The sequence below is a fragment of the Oncorhynchus masou genome, chromosome 18 (assembly GCF_036934945.1).
Source record: "Oncorhynchus masou masou isolate Uvic2021 chromosome 18, UVic_Omas_1.1, whole genome shotgun sequence".
Classification (NCBI taxonomy): domain Eukaryota; kingdom Metazoa; phylum Chordata; class Actinopteri; order Salmoniformes; family Salmonidae; genus Oncorhynchus; species Oncorhynchus masou.
Window position 1 is genome coordinate 50,553,445 of NC_088229.1, and position 20,491 is coordinate 50,573,935.

Genomic DNA, 20,491 nt, shown 5'->3' on the forward strand with positions numbered 1-20,491 from the left:
CTTCCTAGGTGTTACCGTATTAACCCTTCGTTTCATGTGTCTCTCCTCAGGCCGGTGGTGGCTGGTCCCCTGCAAGAAGGTGAGGTGCCTGAGGTCCCTCCGCCCCCTCTGGACATCGAGGGGCCCCCGGCGTATACAGTTCGAGGCATTCTGGATTCTAGACGCCGGGTGGGGGGCCTACAGTACCTCGTGGACTTGGAGGGGTACGGCCCGGAGGAGAGATGCTGGGTTCCGGTGAGGGACATTTTGGACCCTTCCCTCCTGAGAGATTTCCACCGCCTCCACCCGGATCGCCCAGCACCTCGTCCTCCCGGTTGTCCTCGAGGACGGTGGCGGCGCGCTGCGGGAGCCGCGCGTCAGGGGGGGGGTACTGTCACGACTTCCGCCGAGGTTGGCTCTCCTGCCCGTTCAGGCGGTGCTCGGCGGTCGTCGTCAACGTCCTACTAGCCACTACCGATCCCTTTTCGTGTATCTGTTGGTTTTGTCTGATTGGTTTCACCCCTGTGTTGTTTAGTTAATTAGTGTCTGTATATAATGTAGGTTGTCCCGCCCTTGTTTTGTGCGGGATTGTTTATTTGTCATCTATGTCTGTCGGTGTATCTTTTGTTCTTATTCTCCGGTTCGTCTTTTATCCTGTGTTGGATATTTCACCCTGTGTGTATTGCGCTGACCATGTTTTCTTGTTCACCGGAGAATAAAACTTTCATATCGCTATCTGCTCTCTGCGCCTGATTCCACCCACCTTGATTAGACGTGACATTTATAAAAAAAAAAAAATTCTCAGGCCAGCAAATATGATGATAGATTCATGCAAAAGGGAGGTCTTTCTACTCTTTTTTTACCACTTTTTCTCCCCAATTTCGTGGTATCCAGTCTTGTCTCATCGCTGCAACTCCCGTACGGACTCGGGAGAGGCGAAGAGCCACACATCCTCCAAAACACAACCCAACCAAGCCGCACTGCTTCTTACACAATGCCCACTTAGCCCAGAAGCCAGCCACACCAATGTGTCAGAAGAAACACTGTACACCTGGTGACCATGTCAGGGTGCACTGCACCCGGCCTGCCATAAGAGTCGCTAGTGTGTGATGGGACAAGGATATGCCTGCCGGCCAAACCCTCCCTAACCCGGACAATTTTGTGCTGCCCCATGGGTCTATCGGTTGTGGCCGGTTGCAACAGAGCCTGGACTCGAACCCAGAATCTCTAATGGCACAGCTAGCCCTACGATGCAGTGCCATAGACCACTGTGCCACTTGGCAGGCCACCCCAACTATTGTCTGCGAACCCACAACCTTCTGGCCCACAGCCCTGGGCACTATCACAATTCCTGCATTGCCATGTAATGCTTACAGGATGCATATCTAACAGTCTGGTCTGTTGAAGAAGTGCGGGTAAAGGGTATCCACTTTGTTTTGTTATTTTGTGTTTAGCAAAGTGTTTTATTTCCAAACGTTCAGGGAGGGTTTAGGTTAAATATATTTTGCTGAAGAGGGGGCCATCCATTTTAATTTCAGAGTGGTCTGATTTTCTTCTTGTAACCCTTATTATAAATAACGTTCACTCCCTTATCCCTTTTTATTGTAATCTGCCTTTATCTATCCTCTTATCGCTGTTGATTTGGATCTGACATTTTGACTTCGGTTTCTGTCTGGTTTTGTTTGGCACGGGGTGGGGAAGAGATAGCTCAAGAAGAACTTATGATGTGAGAGAAATTCCTGAAAAAGTCCAATGATGTGAACTCCATCCCCCCTCCGTCCCTCTCTCCCTCTTTCTCACGGGCGGTGGGTGTTCCAGACAAATGTTGAAGCGTTTGGTTTGGTCAGGCTTCACGCGGCGCAGGGCCACTCGCGACTCTCCGATGAACTCGTTATGTGTCAGCTTGTCCTCGTCACACACAGACACCCTGACGGATGGATGGAGGAGAGACAGAAGGAGAGAGAGACAGAAGGAGAGAGAGAGAGAGAGAGAGAGAGAGAGAGAGAGAGAACACACACAAGTCAAGCAGAGTTGGTCACTTGTGTCTAACTCAGTCATGACTAAGGGCTCTGTTCAATCTGTAATTTCCAGTTGAGCAGACATGCAGCGTTTACCGTGAATGCAGTCTCCACTAAAGCAGTAACATTGCCTTTAAAGTACATTTACCCAGAAAGCTAAACTTCCGCAATGCAGATTTAATAGAGCCCTAGGTATAGGGGGGAGGAATAGGGCACAGAGACAAAGAACGAGAGAGAGAGAGAGAGAGAGAGAGAGAGAGCATACAAGTAGACGTGAACATTTAACAAAGTTGGTCATGATTAACTTAACTCAATTATGATGACTAACCATTGACAGGACTGACATGTACTGAATTAGAAAGAAACAGCCTGTGTAGCAGACGTCATTGTGCATCACTTAGCTGTACCACTTCCTTCCACTCTAGCTCACACCAAGACTAGAACCTGGGACATTTGCCTTGCAGACACGTGATCTCTGTCCTGATACATTCTAACCAGTCTCTGTCCTGATACATTCTAACCAGTCTCTGTCCTGATAAATTCTAACCAGTCGCAAGTTTTCAGGCTGAGGAGTGAGATTCACACATCCACATCTGTTACACCTGCAGGTATAATGCTTTTGAACTCTTATTATAAAGGTTTGCAATGTGTTATGTGTCTCTATGTATCCACATTTCAACTGACTCAAATGGTTGGTATTGTGTCATTAGTCATCATGATGATAAGACAGTATGAAGCTTATATGCTCATGACAAGTCTTAAAATGCATTACAACTGTATCATAATTCTGCTCACGAGTGGCGCAGTGGTCTGATTTCAGAGAGTGAAAGTGCAGTATGCTAGGCTAATCTAATCCATATTTATGGGCTCTGCAGTTGTTTTTATAGTCTGCCACTATGTCCCCTAAATTAGACCGAAACACACATGGAGAAAGAAGAGGGTGGGAGAGATAGAGGGTGTGCATGTGAAATCAAGGCAGAGCGTGGAAGGTGATGAAAGTGAGGGAAAGATGTGGGTGAGAAAGGAAAACGAGAGAGAGACACTGTTTGGATAATCTGGATAGTCCATCTGTACAGATGGTCATAGTATCAACACACTACTGTTGATAAGCAGCTGCTTGCTAAGGTTATGGTTAGGATTAGAATAAGGGTTAGAGTAAGGGTTAAGGTTAGGGTTAGAGTAAGGGTTAAGGTAAGGGTTAGAGTCAGGGTTAGTAGATAGTTGAAATGTTACTGCCTCTCCAAAATAAAGTGTTACCTTCTGTTTTGTATGCACAAACATTTGTGCATGCGTCATTGTGTGTGTGTGTGCGTGCGTGTGCGTGTGCGTGTGCATACAGTACGTGCGTGTGTGCAAGGAGGTGAGTGAATTTGTGTGTGTGTGTGTGTGTGTGTGTGTGTGTGTGTGTGTGTGTGTGTGTGTGTGTGTGTGTGAGAAAGAGAGTGACGGTGTGTGTGTGTGTGTGTGTGTGTGTGTGTGTGTGTGTGTGTGTGTGTGTGTGTGTGTGTGTGTGTGTGTGTGTGTGTGTGTGTGTGTGTGTGTGTGTGTGTGTGTGTGTGTGTGTGAAAGAGAGTGACGGTGTGTGTGTGTGTGTGTGTGTGTGTGTGTGTGTGTGTGTGTGTGTGTGTGTGTGTGTGTGTGTGTGTGTGTGTGTGTGTGTGTGTGCGTGCGTGTGTGTGTGTGTGCGTGTGTGTGTCTGTGTGTGTGTGTGTGTGTGTGTGTGTGTGTGTGTGTGTGTGTGTGTGTGTGTGTGTGTGTGTGTGTGTGTGTGTGTGAAAGAGAGTGATGGTGTGTGTGTGTGTGTGTGTGTGTGTGTGTGTGTGTGTGTGTGTGTGTGTGTGTGTGTGTGTGTGTGTGTGTGTGTGTGTGTGTGTGTGTGTGTGTGTGTGTGTGTGTGTGTGTGAAAGAGAGAGTGTGTGATAGAATGTGCTGCCTGTTAGTCCACCGAACCGATTGCCTGATTTTCCTCTTTAACTAAATCCTTGATCAAGGGACCAAGATGGCCAAATTGCTGGCCTGGAACTGGGAAGGATGCACTGTACAAATATGGTTATGTCCCAAATGGCACCATATTCCCTATATAATGCCCTACTTTTGACTAGGGCCCATATGGCTCTCGTCAAAAGTAGTGCACTATGTAGGGAGTAGGGTGCCATTTAGGACTTTGCTTATGTGAGGTCAGGTGCGTGAGGCCAGTTGCCTGGGGAAACCACTCGATAGCTGTTGAAGGCTCCAGAGTTAATTTACACTGTATTGTCTTATTAGCCCTCAGAACACAAGCAACTTTTACTTCACGTCCTCTAGAAGAAAACCAGCGAACCAAACACATAGAGACAGAGAGACCCAGACAGAGACACAGAGAGAGAGGAGGCAGGGAAAAAAGAGAGAGAGAGATAGCGGGGAGGCAGATAGGGAGTCAGTGAGACAGAGAGAGAGAAGCAGACAAAAATGGAGGGGGGAGGAAGGGAGCGACACTCTATTGCCCTCAGAATACATTATCAATTTCCTATTACCGTGATGGTGGCTGACATTTTCAGCTCCTTGGCGAACACAATGTCTGTAGCAGAGATAAAAGGCTGTTTGAATTTAATCCTCGCACTGGGAGAGTGGCACAAACCGAAGCTTCAATCAGTGAAATCATTTATTTAAATGAAGATGCTTCAATCAGTGAAATACGCCAATCCAAACATGCAAATTAACGTACACTATTTATACAAAGGTATGTGGACAGCCCTTCAAATTAGTGGATTCAGCAATTTCAGCCACACCCGTTGCTGACGTATATAAAATCGAGCAAACAGGCATGCAATCTCCATAGACAAACATTGTCAGTAGAATGACCATACAACGGTACAGCATACAATGACTTTCTAGATTATTCTGTGCTTCCAACTTTGTGGCAACAGTTTGGGGAAGGCCCTTTCCGGTTTCAGCATTACAATGCCTCCGTGCACAATGCAAGGTCCATACAGAAATGGTTTGTTAAGATTGGTGTGGAAGAACCTGACTGGCCTGTATAGAGCCCTGACCTCAACCCCACATTGAACTCCTTTGGGGTGAATTGGAACGTCGACTGTGAGCCAGGCCTAATCTCCCAACATCAGTGGCCGACCTCACTAATGTTCTTGTGGCTGAATGAAAACAAGTGCCAGCAGCAATGTTCCAACATTGAGTGGAAAACCTTCCAAGAATAGTGGAGGCTGTTATAACAGAAAAAGGGGGACCAACTCCATAATGTCCATGCATCAATATATCTCATTCATCTCTTTATAATGCCTTCAGAAAGTATTCACACCTCTTGACTTTTTCCACATTTTGCAAAATTGATTAATTTGTGATTTTTTTTGTCACTGGTATACACACAATACCCCATAATGTCAAAGTGGAATTATGTTTTTCAAAATACATTTCAGTCTTCTGTGATGTATATAATTACTATTATATAGCCTGTAGGAAGGGTACCACATGAGGAAGGAGGATGTCTTCCCTGTAACGCACAGCGTTGAGATTGCCTACATTGACAACAAGCTCAGTCCGATGATGCTGTGACACACCGCCCAAGACCATGACGGACCCTCCACCTCCAAATCGATCCCGCTCCAAAGTACAGGACTCGGTGTAACACTCATTTCTTTGATGATAAACATGAATCCGACCATAACCTCTGGTGAGACAAAACCGCGACTCGTCAGAGAAGAGCACTTTTTGCCAATCCTGTCTGGTCCAGCGACGGTGGGTTTGTGCCCATAGGTGATGATGTTGCCGGTGATGTCTGGTGAGGACCTGCCATACAATAGGCCTACAAGTCCTCAGTCCAGCCTCTGTCAGCCTATTGAGGACAGTCTGAGTACTGATGGAAGGATTGTGCGTTCCTAGTGTAACTCGGGCAGTTGTTGTTGCCATCCTGTACCTGTCCAACAGGTGTGATGTTCGGATGTACCGATCCTGTGCAGGTGTTGTTACACGTGGTCTGCCACTGCGAGGACGATCAGCTGTCTGTCCTGTCTCCCTGTAGCACTGTCTTAGGTGTCTCACAGTACGGACATTGCAATTTATTGCCCTGGCCACATCTGCAGTCCTCATGCCTCCTTGCAGCATATCTAAGGCACGTTCATGCAGATGAGCAAGGACCCTGGGCATCTGTCTTTTGGTGTTTTTCAGAGTCAGTAGAAAGGCCTCTAGTGTACTAAGTTTTCATAACTGTGACCTTAATTGCCTGTAAGCTGTTAGTGTCTTAACGATAGTTCCACAGGTATATGTTCATTAATTGTTTATGGTTCATTAAACAAGCATGGGAAACAGAGTTTAAACCCTTTGCAATGAAGATCTGTTATTTGGATTTTTACGCATTATCTTTGAAAGACACGGTCCTGAAAAAGGGTCGTTTCTTTTTTTGCTGAGTTTATATATATATATGATTTATTACAGTGCCAAAATGGCACCCTATTCCCTACATAGGGCACTATTTTTCGATGCAGACATTTTCTCTCATGCTGGTGACAATCTAATTTCCCGCAGGAGATTGATAGTCTATTCTATACAACTGCGTCTCCCACGTGCGGCTTGAAGTCACCCAGACAAACAATCTGAGGCTTTCGTCACTTCTGGGGGAGGGGTCAATGAACTTAAATACCCCCTGGCGATGACTCCGACCTCAATCTGTCACTACAGCTGAAGAGAGAGAGGGAAGGCGGAAGGGAGTGAGGGAGAGAGGGAGATAGGGAGGGAGGAGCAGGGAAGGGAGGGAGGGAGATAGGGAGGGAGGAGCAGGGAAGGGAGGGAGGGCGAGAGATGGAGGGGACAGAGAGAGAGAGAGAGAGAGAGAAGGAGTGAGTGATAGTGAAGGATGCGGTGAGGGAGGGAGGGAGGGAGGGAGGGAGGGAGGGAGGGAGGGAGGGAGGGAGGGAGGGAGGGAGGGAGGGAGGGAGGGAGGGAGGGAGGGGAGAGAAAGAGAGGAGGGGAAGACAGAAAATGGGTTGACAAAACATGCAGATGAGATAGAAACAGACACTGAGAAATGAAAAAGAAAGTGTGTTTATGTGTGTTTGTTTGTTTGATTGTGTCTGTTTGTCTGTCTGTCTGTCTGTGTGAGAGAGTGAGAGAGAGCATAGAGGACAGAAAAAGAAAGGGAACCCAGAGTACAGCGTTGAACGTAAGGCGGTACGTCCAGTACGACGTCCCAGCAAAATAAATAGTGGGGGTACACCGTAACGGTAAAACATGAGCCTATCACAATAGGTCAAGAAAACTGTAGGCTATTAAAGCATTATTTATCGTTACAGCATGTTTTGGGAAAAGGAAAACAAGCCAATATGTTGTCTTTGTCAATACATTGCATTTAGTGGGAAAATGTAGGTGTCAAATGGTTCATGTTTTTTTCAATGGGAAAAGATGACTGTCACAGGGTTGACAGACAGACAGACAGACAGTTTCAAGTATTTTTACATTTTTAATTTAATCTTTATTTAACTAGGCAAGTCAGTTAAGAACTAATTCTTATTTACAGTGACGGCCTACACCGGCCAAACCCGGACAACGCTGGGTCAATTGTGTGCCGCCCTATGGGACTCCCAATCAAGGTCGGTTGTGATACAGTCTGGATTCGAACCAGGGTGTCTGTAATAACGCATCTAGCACTGAGATGCAGGGCCTTAGATCCTTAGATCACTGCGCCACTCGGGTATCAATCTAAAATAATGTGACAATATTCTTCTCAGAATTAATTCTAACAAGTCACTTAGTTTCTACATCCAATAGAGGTCAAAAATGTTCTTAGGCCAATTGCATTAAAATGTCATATTCCAGGTCATGACCGTCCTCCAGCAGCATCAGATGTCTCTTTCCAATCACCACTGGAAATATGTCGCGAGTGGATGAATGTGCATAGGTAGTATAGCAAAGGAGCCCTTTGAAGTGATTGTTTGACAATCAGATGAAAACATCATGACTAGCTGTGTTTATGCCACAATATTAAGTGAAACACTTTCTAAGTGAAATGACAAATCTTTACGACTAGGTACACAGAGATCCTATTGAATGAATAGGGAAAGGGGATACCTAGTCAGTTGGACAACTTAAATCTACTTTTCAACCCTGCCCAAGTATAAACTTACCTGAGTGTCTTTCTGTACATGTCCTCCTCTGTGATGCCCAGGTAGGTGAGTCTTTCATTCCACACAGGGTTCAGGGTGTTGTGCACGATCTTGGTCTTCAGTTTGTTCGCCTGGGAGTGTTGAAGATCACAACAAAGCAGGGTTAAAACAGTAACCGCAACCCATACCCATTTACATTGGCCCTAATGGGCAAAGTGCCAACCTATTTGGGAAACATTTTGTGCTACAGGATAACCGTGTCAATAATAAATCACCAGTGGCAAGGGATTTCTCTACTCCAACAACGATTATGTGTAAAAACTCTTAATAGGTGCAAAATAAATGTGACGTTTGATGATAAGGCTATATCAACATACTGTATGTAATGTGTGCTAATAACAACAGTGGACCTTGCAGGCTCCTGGGAGCAGGTGCAGCTTGACGTAAGGATCGGCCAGGCCATTGAAATCCATCGGCTTCAGACCCTTGGAGGTAGAGGGGGATGGGGAAAGAAAAAAAGAGGATAGAGAGAGGGAGAAAGGGGGGGGGGGTAGAGCATGTGGTGGGGAGGAGAGAGAGAATATCAAGTCCAACTCACAACATCGATTGTGCACAGTCGAAGCCCTACACGGGTGGGCATATGAACAATTCATTATGAAACCTCACCAAACATCTATCTTACTGTAGTAGAGGATAATAATGGTAGAGGGGGGGGGGGGGTAGTACAGGATTACATGTAACGGGGATTGCGTAATCCGAATGCAAATGTCAAGTAACTGTAATCAGCGCAAATACAAAAGCAAAATCTGATTACAGTTACATTCTTAATAACAGCTGATTACATTTGGGATTACTTAGTATCAAGAGGGAAAATTGATAAAACTTTGTCAGCGTTGCTGTCATTTAGAGCACCCTCAAGATTCTAACATGCTCTGAAATATCATAGTGTTCTGCTGATTGCCCATCAACAGTGGATGGCTTCTTTTATATTCAAACTGGTTGAATGAATAGGCAAGACTTCCAAAACATTTTACACCTGGCCTTCTGGTCAATCCGACTGCTTTGTAGCAGTCCACTTTCACTCTCTCTCTCTCTCTCTCTCTCTCTCTCTCTCTCTCTCTCTCTCTCTCTCTCTCTCTCTCTCTCTCTCCCCCTTGTGTGCTCCATTGCGGGATCATTTTTGTCGTGATTGTTTTTCTTGCGATTTATTTATTGCGCAATGTCTTGAAAGCAACAATTGTTGTTACTGTAAAAGAGAAGAGGGTCCCAGCTTTCTTTTGGTCAGAATGTTAATATTGACCAAAGGGTACTCACATCAGCCATTCAAGGTGAGTGAGTGCATAAGCCTATTCATTACATTTACTGATATCAATTACACGGCTAACTATTAGTAGCCTAAATATTAGGCTGGCGTTTCCCAAACTATGTCCCGGTGACCCCAAAGGTATTTTTTGTCCCTAACTCTTCACAGCTGAAACAAATAATAAACTCATCATTAAGCTTTGATTATTTTAATCAGCTATGTAGTGCTAGGGCAAAAAACTAAATGTGCACCCCTTCGGGGTCTTCAGGACCAGGTTTGGGGAAAGCTGGGCGAGGCTATATTATCTAACTAACCACTTCCTCAGGTGCTGAATTAGCCCCCAAATGAATTAACCTATGGAATATTAGTGTCCAAAGAGATGTAGACACTAATCATGTGAACAAAAAAATAAGAAAAGTCTGGAACCCTGTTTCGATTATAAAATCGTAGTACCAATTACCTAATATTGTCAAACCCAACATTCATGACAATCACTGTTTAAATTTTCAAATAAAAAATACCCGGAATCATGCATTCCTGCTTGGACATGTTAGATTAAAGGCCCGGTGCATTCAAAAACTTGATTTACCTGTGTTTATATATATTTCCACGCTATGAGGTTGGAATAATACTGTGAAATTTTGAAAAGATCTGGTGAACTCACTAAACAGAGAACGTCCCTGGTCATCCCTACGGCCTCTGATCTGGTGGACTCACTAAACAGAGAACGTCCCTGGTCATCCTTACTGCCTCTGATCTGGTGAACTCACTAAACAGAGAACGTCCCTGGTCATCCCTACTGCCGCTGATCTGGTGAACTCACTAAACAGAGAACGTCCCTGGTCATCCTTACTGCCTCTGATCTGGTGAACTCACTAAACAGAGAACGTCCCTGGTCATCCCTACGGCCTCTGATCTGGTGAACTCACTAAACAGAGAACGTCCCTGGTCATCCCTACGGCCTCTGATCTGGTGGACTCACTAAACAGAGAACGTCCCTGGTCATCCTTACTGCCTCTGATCTGGTGAACTCACTAAACAGAGAACGTCCCTGGTCATCCCTACTGCCTCTGATCTGGTGGACTCACTAAACAGAGAACGTCCCTGGTCATCCTTACTGCCTCTGATCTGGTGAACTCACTAAACAGAGAACGCCCCTGGTCATCCTTACTGCCTCTGATCTGGTGAACTCACTAAACAGAGAACGTCCACTAAACAGTGAGTCCGCCAATATGTCCCTGGCTATCCGTAAATTAAAAAAAATATATATATAATTATGCCATCTGGTTTGCTTTATATAAGGAATTAGAAATGATTATGCTTTTACTTTTGATACTTAAGTATATTTTAGCAATTACATTTACTTTTGATACTTACAGTAAGTATATTTAAAACCAAATACTTTTAGACTTTTACTCAAGTAGTATTTTACTAGGTGGCTTTGAATTTACTTGAGTCATTTTCTATTAAGGTATCTTTACTTTTACTCAAGTATGACAATTGGGTACTTTTTCCACCACTAGTGGCAGGTGGAGGATAGAGAGAGATACTTGGAGAGAACAGTTTCTCTGAGACTCTGGGTTTGAGTGTAGCTACCTTGGCTTTGATTACGGTGCAGTGTAAGGAGCTGGTGGCTCTCTCATACAGCAGGTCAAACTCCAATGTCCCCAAGGCGGCTGAAAGTAACAGAAATACGACTTCAATGTATGATTCCTTTATCCCACAAATCTATGTTATGGTTCTGGTCTCCACCCCATTACTTCACTTCATTACTCAACCACGTTAGTTCATTTTTTTTACACCCTGATACTTTATCCTTGTTACTCCGTTACGCCACCATGTTACTCCATCCGTGTTACTCTACTCTGTCACTTCACTCTGTTACTCCACTCTGTTACTCCACTCTGTAATTTTGTTAACTCCATCATGTTACTCCACCCCGTTGTTCCACTCTGTTTCTTTACCCTATTACTTTCCTCTGTTATTCCCCTCTGTTATGTCACCCTGTTAGTCCACCCTCTTACTCCACTCTGTTCCTCCACTGTGTTTCTACACCCACTTACTCCACCCTGGGTATGTACTGCATTACTCTACCCTGTTGCTCCACTCTGATACTCCACTCCATAACCCTTCCACTTACTGCTGTCATCGCTGTCACAGCTGTCAACCTCGATTGATGTGTCCATGCTACCCATGGCCGACAACATGCCCCCTCCGCCGTCTCCCGTTGCCCCCGCCAACAGTGGGGACAACAGGCCACCGCCACCACCTCCTCCTCCCCCTACTGCCCCTCCTCCGCTGCTGGGGCTGAGCGTGGAGGGAAACCCAGATGGATTGGCTGGATTCAACTCAGAGACGGAGGAAGTGGGCGAGAGGCGGGGAAAGTAGGCAGAGATCTGTCTTATGGGGCGGATTGGCCCGGGACAGACATCAATGGCCATGTGTTCCTGGATGGAGATGGTCAGGCGCTTGTTTCCCTTTCGCACAGTCATAGGGCTGGAGGGGGAAAGAAACAGTTGTTATAGTCATGGAATAGACACAAATCATAATGTTGACCTTGAGGATATATTCAGTTGTGGTACTTAGTATTTGATGACATCTGATCCTTTTTTCCATCGAACCACTTTGTGTTTTCCAACTCAGTCCCGAGGTTGTACGTATCAAGCGATTCAGTGTAAGTTTCCACATTTTGTTGTGTTACAAAGTGGGATTAAAATGGATTTAATTGTAATTTTTTGTCAACGATCTACACAAAATACTAACAACATTAACATTTGTAAAAAAATATATGAAAAATAAAACACATACAGTATATCTCATTAGATAAGTATTCATGTTAGATACGCATTCATGAGTCAATACACTTTTGGCGGTGATTACAGCAGAGTCTTAGCGATTTCTACACCTGGATTGCGCAACATTTGCTCATTATTCTTTTCAAAATTCTTCAAGCTCTGCCAAATTTGGTTGTTGATCAATGCTAGATAACCATTTTCAGGTCTTGCCATAGATTTCAAGCAGATTTAGGTCAAAACTGTAACTTGGTCACTCAGGAACAATCACTGTCTTCTTGGTAAGCAACTCCAGTGTTGATTTGGCCTTGTGTTTCAGGTTATTGTCCTCTAGGATTTTGCCCGTGCTCAAATCCATTCCGTTTCTTTTTTATCCTGAAAAACGATTACAAGCATACCCATAACATGATGCAGCCACCACTATGCTTGAAAATATGGAGAGTGGTACTCCGTAATGTGTTGCATTGGATTTGCTCCAAACATAACACTTTTTCTATTCAGGACAAAATGTTTATTGTTTTGCAAAACAATGTGTATTATTACTTTAGTGCCTTGTTACAAATAGGATGCATGTTGTGGAATAATTGTGATTTGTACAGGCTTCCTTCTTTTCACTTAGTCAATTAGGTTAGCAGTGTGGAGTAACTACAAAGTTGTGGATCCATCCTCAGTTTTGTCCTATCACAGGCATTAAACTCTAACTGTTTTCACCATTGGCCTCACAGCGAAATCCCTGGGCGGTTTCCTTCCACTCCGGCAACTGAGTTAGGAAGGATGCCTGTATCTTTGCAGTGACTGGGTGTATTGATACACCATCCAAAGTGTATTTAATAAGAAAATAGGCACATCCAGGTACTTTCCGCAGGAGCTGGAGTTGTAGGCAAACTCATGGAAAACACTGCTGCTCATGCTCCCAGGTGAAATTTATTAACAACGTTTCGACCCTTAGGTCTTCATCAGGCATACATATCCCCGGTGGGGGTGGAAGGTCCTATATACGTATAGGGGCAGTACTCAGTGGCATCACTTCCTGAAACAGGAGGTAAATTCTTAAAAAATATATATTTTCACAATATTAACATTCAATGTATCAAAATATATGATCATACACAGGGAATGTGTTCAATATTTACAGTAATATACATACAATATTCAATTTGGATTTTTAAAAACAACTATTTAGACATATTGAAACTATAGAAACAGTTCCAAGTCAAACTCCTCATTAAGGCCAAGAGGAGACAGTGTGTTGAGCCTGTGGATCCAGAAAGATTCCCTTTGAAGAAGTTTCCTCTCAATGTCCCCTCCTCTGTGTGACATCTTGACCATTTCTATTCCAATTTATCTCAGAGAGCTAATAGGATGTCCAGCTTGTACAAAATGAGAAGTAACTGGATTTTTGTCTCACCTGTCCGTATATTGCTGCGGTGCTCACTGATCCGTGTCTTAAGGCTTCTATGGGTTTTACCTATGTAAGACAGACCAAAAGGACATGTCAACATGTAAATAATATTGGTGGAGGGGGGGGTGGAGTGGTGTAAATTAGTTGCATTTGTAGGTCAAGCTGCATTGAGCACATTGGCCACATTTGTAATTACCCTCCGGAGCCTTGTCCAAAAACATTTCCCTTTTCTCTGGTGGGTAATCAGATTTAACCACAATATCTCTCACATTGGGGGTCTTTTAAAACCCATGCGTGGGGGATATTTAAAAATGGGTTTCAATTGAGGGTCAGTATCAATAATGTACCAGTGTTTCCTGATCCTGTCCTTAAATGCCTTCCCCAATGGTGAGTATTGGGTAAAGCACGATTGGCCATGTTCTGATTTTTCTTTGACTTTTGTGTTAAACCTTCAAAACAATGATTGGCATGTTTTACCCAATTGTCTTTGTAGCCCCTTTCCATAAATCTTTGTGTGAGGTCCGTGGTCTGTTTCTGATAAGAAGCATCCAGAGCTGCATATTCTTCTGATACAACTGAATTGACTTATAGGGAGACTTTTAAAAACTGGACGTGGATGAAAGCTGTTACCTCTAAGGAGGGTATTTCTGTCCGTAGGTTTCCTATAGAGATCTGTAGAGGGAGGGTTCGTCCTTAATAACCATCACATCAAGAAAACTGATTTGTGATACGTCATAGTTAATGGTGAAGTGAAGTTGTTAATTCATAGTCTTTAGGTAAGTGTCACACCCTGATCTGTTTCACCTGTCTTTGTGATTGTCTCCACCTGCCTCCAGGTGTCGCCCATCTTCCCCATTATCCCCTGTGTTTTTAGACCTCCAGTTTCTCTTTTCTCGCCCTCCTGCTTTTGACCCTGTCCTGACTCTGAGCCCGCCTGTCTGACCACTCTGCCTGTCCCTGAGCCTGCCTGCCGACCTGTACCGTTGCCCACCTCTGGATTACCGACCTCTTCCTGACGCCGAGTCTGCCTGCCGCCAAGTACTGTTGCCCCACCTCTGGTTTACTGACCCCTGCCTGCCTTGACCTGTCTATTGCCTGCCCCTGTTGGGATATTAAACTAATTGTTTATTCGATGTGGTCTGCATCGGGGAATTCCAAAAGTTCTTCCAGGGCGCCTGTATAGATCACAAATGTCATCCAATTATCTCTGAATTAGGAGAATATTGGGGAGAAAAGGGTTAAGGTCTGGATTCAGCACCATCTGTTTTTCAAACATTCCTAGACATAGGAGAGCATAATTAGGAGCCATAGTGCTCCCCATCGCTGTCCCTTTGGTCTGAAGGAAAAAGTCTTCCCTGAAAATAAAATAGTTGGAGGTTAGTACCAGTTCAGCCAAGTCCACAGTACAATTGGTGCTGGGTACAGCATTAGGGGGACGTTCATTGAGGTAGAACTTGAGGGCCCCTAGGCCGCCCTGATGGGGGATGTTAGTATATAGACTGGTAACATCAAAAGTACACAATAGAATTTTCAGGTATATGGTCCACAGATTTCCAAAAATGTATAAAATCAATAGTCTCTAGTATACGTGGGGAGGGAGATCGCCCAGAGTTTCACAAAATGGTCTACAAAGGGAAATGTTGGGGAAATGATCCCTTACCTAGGGCAGATGAACATGTATCAGATATGGTAATAAACCTGTCCAACAGGTGTGTCTTTTGCTCCATGTGTGGTGTGGGGATTTCGGGTGTTACTGTCTTCATACGTAGTCCTCTCCTACATTTCTTGCAGGGACGCAGGGTTGGCGGTGGTCGTGATGACGGCCTATTCGATGACGTCTTCCATCGGGATTCCCCAAAAAAGAAGACGTTCCGGCTCTGGATTGGCCACTGGTCATATGTGAGGGAGTTGGTTGATCGCCACATTAATGGCCCTCTAGGATTATGGCTGGGCTGGCATATACCCTTCCAGCTTGCTTGTGGGGGAGTGCCAATCGGCACTCCAGTCTCCGACCATCCCTCCAAAAATATACCTTCTACTCCTTGTAGTCAAACTTTTTCCGCTTGTTTGTCTTTTTGAAGGTTTAACACAGTTGGAAAGCCTTCAACCAAAAGTCAAAGAAAAATCAGAACATGTCCCATCATGCTTTACCCAATACTCACCATTGGGGAAGGCATTTAAGGACAGTATCAGGAAGCACTGGTACATTATTGATATTGACCCTCAATTGAAACCTATTTTTAAATATCCCCCACATACAGTGGGGAGAACAAGTATTTGATACACTGCCGATTTTGCAGGTTTTCCCACTTACAAAGCATGTAGAGGTCTGTAATTTTTATCATAGGTACACTTCAACTGTGAGAGGCGGAATCTAAAACAAAAATCCAGAAAATCACATTGTATGATTTTTAAGTAATTCATTTGCATTTTATTGCATGACATAAGTATTTGATACATCAGAAAAGCAGAACCAAATATTTGGTACAGAAACCTTTGTTTGCAATGATAGAGATCATACGTTTCCTGTAGTTCTTGACCAGGTTTGCACACACTGCAGCAGGGATTTTGGCCCACTCCTCCATACAGACCTTCTCCAGATCCTTCAGGTTTCGGGGCTGTCGCTGGGCAATACGGACTTTCAGCTCCCTCCAAAGATTTTCTATTGGGCTCAGGTCTGGAGACCGGCTAGGCCACTCCAGGACCTTGAGATGCTTCTTACGGAGCCACTCCTTAGTTGCCCTGGCTGTGTGTTTCGGGTCGTTGTCATGCTGGAAGACCCAGCCACAACCTATCTTCAATGCTCTTACTGAGGGAAGGAGATTGTTGGTCAAGATCTCGCGATACATGGCCCCATCCATCCTCCCCTCAAAACGGTGCAGTCGTCCTGTCCTCCTTGCAGGAAAGCTTCCCCAAAGAATGATGTTTCCACCTCCATGCTTCACGGTTGGGATGGTGTTCTTGGGGTTGTACTCATCCTTCTTCTTCCTCCAAACACGGCGAGTGGAGTTTAGACCACAAAGCTCTATTTTTGTCTCATCAGACCACATGACCTTCTCCCATTCCTCCTCTGGATCATCCAGATGGTCATTGGCAAACTTCAGACGGGCCTGGACATGCGCTGGTTTGAGCAGGGGGACCTTGCGTGCGCTGCAGGATTTTAATCCATGATGGCGTAGTGTGTTTCTAATAGTTTTCTTTGAGACTGTGGTCAAAGCTCTCTTCAGGTCATTGACCAGGTCGTGCCGTGTAGTTCTGGGCTGATCCCTCACCTTCCTCATAATCATTGATGCCACACAAGGTGAGATCTTGCATGGAGCCCCAGACCAAGGGTGATTGACCTTCATCTTGAACTTCTTCCATTTTCTAATAATTGTGCCAACAGTTGTTGCCTTCTCACCAAGCTGCTTGCCTATTGTCCTGTAGCCCATCCCAGCCTTGTGCAGGTCTACAATTGTATCCCCGATGTCCTCTCTGGTCATGGCCATTGTGGAGAGGTTGGAGTCTGTTTGATTGAGTGTGTGGACAGGTGTCTTTTATGCAGGTAACGAGTTCAAACAGGTGCAGTTAATACAGGTAATGAGTGGAGAACAGGAGGGCTTCTTTAAGAAAAACTAACAGGTCTGTGAGAGCCAGAATTCTTACTGGTTGGTAGGTGATCAAATACTTATGTCATGCATTTTCTGGATTTTTGTTTTAGATTCTGTCTCTCACAGTTGAAGTGAACCAATTATAAAAATTACAGACCTCTGCTTGCTTTGTGAGGAAAACCTGCAAAATCGGCAGTGTATCAAATACTTGTTCTCCCCACTGTATGGGTTTTAAAAGACCCGCAAACGTGAGAGATATTCCGGTTAAATCTGATTACCCACCAGAGAAAAGGGATACTTTTTTGGATAAGGTTCCGGAAGGTAATTACAAATGTGGCCAATGTACTCAACGCAGCTTTACGTACAAATGCCACTAATTTAATTGAATTCCACTTTGATATTATGTTGTATTGTGTGTAGGACAGTGACAAAAACATCTACATTTAATCAATGTCTAATTCAGGCTGTAACACAACAAAATGTGGAAGAAGTCAGTGAATACTTTCTGAAGGCACTGTAAAAGGCACTATTGATCCTGAATTATCAGTCCAGCCATGGGTCCAGGATTGGTAATTTACCTGTTTTACACAGTGCTTTCAAATATTCTGCACACATACAAGTATTTGATAAGTCCCTCAGTCGAATACAGATTCAACCACAAAGACCAGGGAGGTTTTCCACTGCCTCGCAAAGAAGTGCACCTATTGGTAAAAATATAAAAAGCAGACATGAATATCCCCTTGAGCATGTATCACTACACCTAGTCACTACAAAGATACAGGCGTCCTTTTAAATTCAGTTGCCGGAGAGGAAGGAAACCACTCGGGGATTTCACCACAAGGCCAATGGTGACTTTAAAACAGTTATAGAAGAAAACTGAGGATGGATCAACAATATTGCAGTTTCTCCAAAATACTAGGAAGGAAGTCTGTACAGAATAAAAAATATTCCAAAACATGGATCCTGTTCACAACAAGGTACAACTGCAAAAAATGCATCAAAGCCATTCACTTTTTGTCCTAAATACAAAGTGTGGTTTACTTGACACCTACATTACATGACCAAAAGTATACACCTGCTCGTCAAACATTTAATTCCAAAATCATGGGCATTAATATGGAGTTTGCCACCACTATGCTGCTATAACAGCCTCCACTTTTCTGGGAAGGCTTTCTACTAGATGTTGAAACGTTGAGCTGGGGACTTGCTTCCAGTCAGCCACAAGAGCATTAGTGCGGTCGGGCACTGATGTTGGGCGATTAGGCCTGGCTTGCAGTTGGCATTCCAATTCATCCCAAAGGTGTTCGATGGGGTTGAGGTCAGGGCTCTGTGTAGGCCAGTCAAGTTCTTCCACACCAAACTCGACAAACCATTTCTGTATGGACCTCGCTTTGTGCACGGGGGTAATGCTTTTGTCACGAATCACCGGCTTTCTAGCCTCCATCGATCTACATTTCTTTTTCCATTTGTTTTGTCTTGATTGTACACACCTGCTTTCCATTACATTATAATTTATTCCCTATTTAACCCTCTGGTTCCATCATGGTTTTGTGCGTGTTTATGTTGTCAAGTTGTCTCGTTAATGTGCTCTGGATATTCGTTCTCCTTGATAGAAGACTGTTTGTTGAGTAAAGTTACAATTATTACTCATCTCTGTGTCCTGCGCCTGACTCCACCTTACCCACAGCACCTAGACTATTTACAGTCTTGCTGAAATGGGAAAGGGCCTTCTCTGAACTGTTGCCACAAAGTTGGAAGCAAAGAACCGTCTAGAATGCCATTGTGTGCTGTAGCGTTAAGATTTTCCTTCACTGGAACTAAGGAGCTTAGCCATAAAAGACGCCCCAGACCATTATTCCTCCTTCTCCAAACCTTACAGTTGACACTATGCATTGAGGCAGGTAGCGTTCTCCTGGCATCAGCCAAACCCAGATTTATCTGTCGGACTGCCAGCTGGTGAAGCGTGATTCATCACTCCAGAGAACGCATTTCCACTGCTCCAAATTTCAATGGCAGCGAGCTTTACATCACTCCAGCCTACACTTGGCGTTGCGCTTACTGATCTTAGGCTTTTGTGTGGCTGTTAGGCCATGGAAACCCATTTCATGAAGCTGCCGACTAACAATTCTTGTGCTGACATTGCTTCCAAAGGCAGTTTGAAACTCAATCATGAGTGTTGCAACCAAGGACAGACAACTTTTATATGCTTCAACACTCGGTGATCCTCTTCTGTGAGCTCGTGTGGCCTACCATTTTGAGGCTGAGCCGTTGTTGCTCCTAGACGTTTCCACTTCACAATAACAACACTTATAGTTGACCGGGGCAGCTCTAGCAGGGCAACAACTTGACAAATTGACTTCCATCCTACGACGGTGCCCGGTTGATAATAACTGATCTTTTCAGTAAGGCCATTCTACTGCCAATGTTTGTCTTTTGACATTGCATGGCTGTCTGCTCGATTTTATACACCTGTCAGCAAGTGTCCACAAACTTTTGTATGTATAGTGTAGCTTCATAATTCATTATAGAGCAGTCATAATCATGTCATAATATGTCATAACAGCTGACATAATTTGTCATAACCTGTCATAATATGATCATAACACTGTCATGACCCATATATTTACAGTTGTTGTGACATACTGTATATTGTGTTATTTTATGTCTGGTTATGACGCCTACATAAGAGTGTCAAAACCCACATTTTTTCAAATCAGCTTTTTATCTGCCAGGAAGTTTCCTTTAGTTTGAACGTTTGTTCCTTAAATCCTTTGTTGTTGCTGTAATTAATTCTTTACAGTCGTTTTATTTCATTGTATTTTGAATAACTTCTAGAAAATACACTTCGTGACACTGTCATAAAGCATTATGACCATCGCGTGTGTCACTTTGCTGGGACTAAGAAAATTATAATGATAAATTAATATTGTCAATTTCATAAAATGTTATAATGTTATATACTTGTTGACAAGTAGGCTATGATGTAATGGAACCAGGTTTTACGTGTTTTGACACTTATGTAGGTGTCATAACCAGCCGTAAAATAATGCAATATATCTCACAACAGGTCTAAATGTAGAAGTCATGACAGTGTTATGGCTATATTATGCCAGGTTATGACACGTTATGTCAGCTGTTATGACATATTTTGACATCATTATAACTGTGGCATAACGTGTTATGATGCAAGGAATGAAGTAAATTGTTTTGGGCAAATCCAAAACAACACATTACTGAGTACCACTCTCCATATTTTTAAGCATAGTGGTGGCTACATCATGTTATGGGTATGCTTGTAATTGTTAAGGAATGGGG

General features: G+C 44.0%; 1 protein-coding gene across 5 annotated transcripts in view; it reads right to left on the reverse strand.

The window, feature by feature from the left end:
* The window catches only part of LOC135504746 (double C2-like domain-containing protein alpha), an 88,904-nt gene that overhangs the window by 32,955 nt on the left and 35,458 nt on the right, over window positions 1-20,491 (reverse strand). For 4 of the 5 annotated variants that reach the window (XM_064923584.1, XM_064923587.1, XM_064923588.1 and 1 more), the window contains exons 2-6: window positions 11,533-11,888; window positions 10,989-11,068; window positions 8,500-8,574; window positions 8,111-8,220; window positions 1,780-1,906 (exon numbers count right to left, since the gene is read on the reverse strand). In XM_064923584.1, the coding sequence (XP_064779656.1) occupies window positions 1,780-1,906; window positions 8,111-8,220; window positions 8,500-8,574; window positions 10,989-11,068; window positions 11,533-11,888 (748 nt within the window). Of the gene's footprint in view, window positions 1-1,779; window positions 1,907-8,110; window positions 8,221-8,499; window positions 8,575-10,988; window positions 11,069-11,532; window positions 11,889-13,592; window positions 13,653-20,491 lie in introns of all 5 variants that reach the window. The other variant, XM_064923586.1, reaches the window with a different exon arrangement.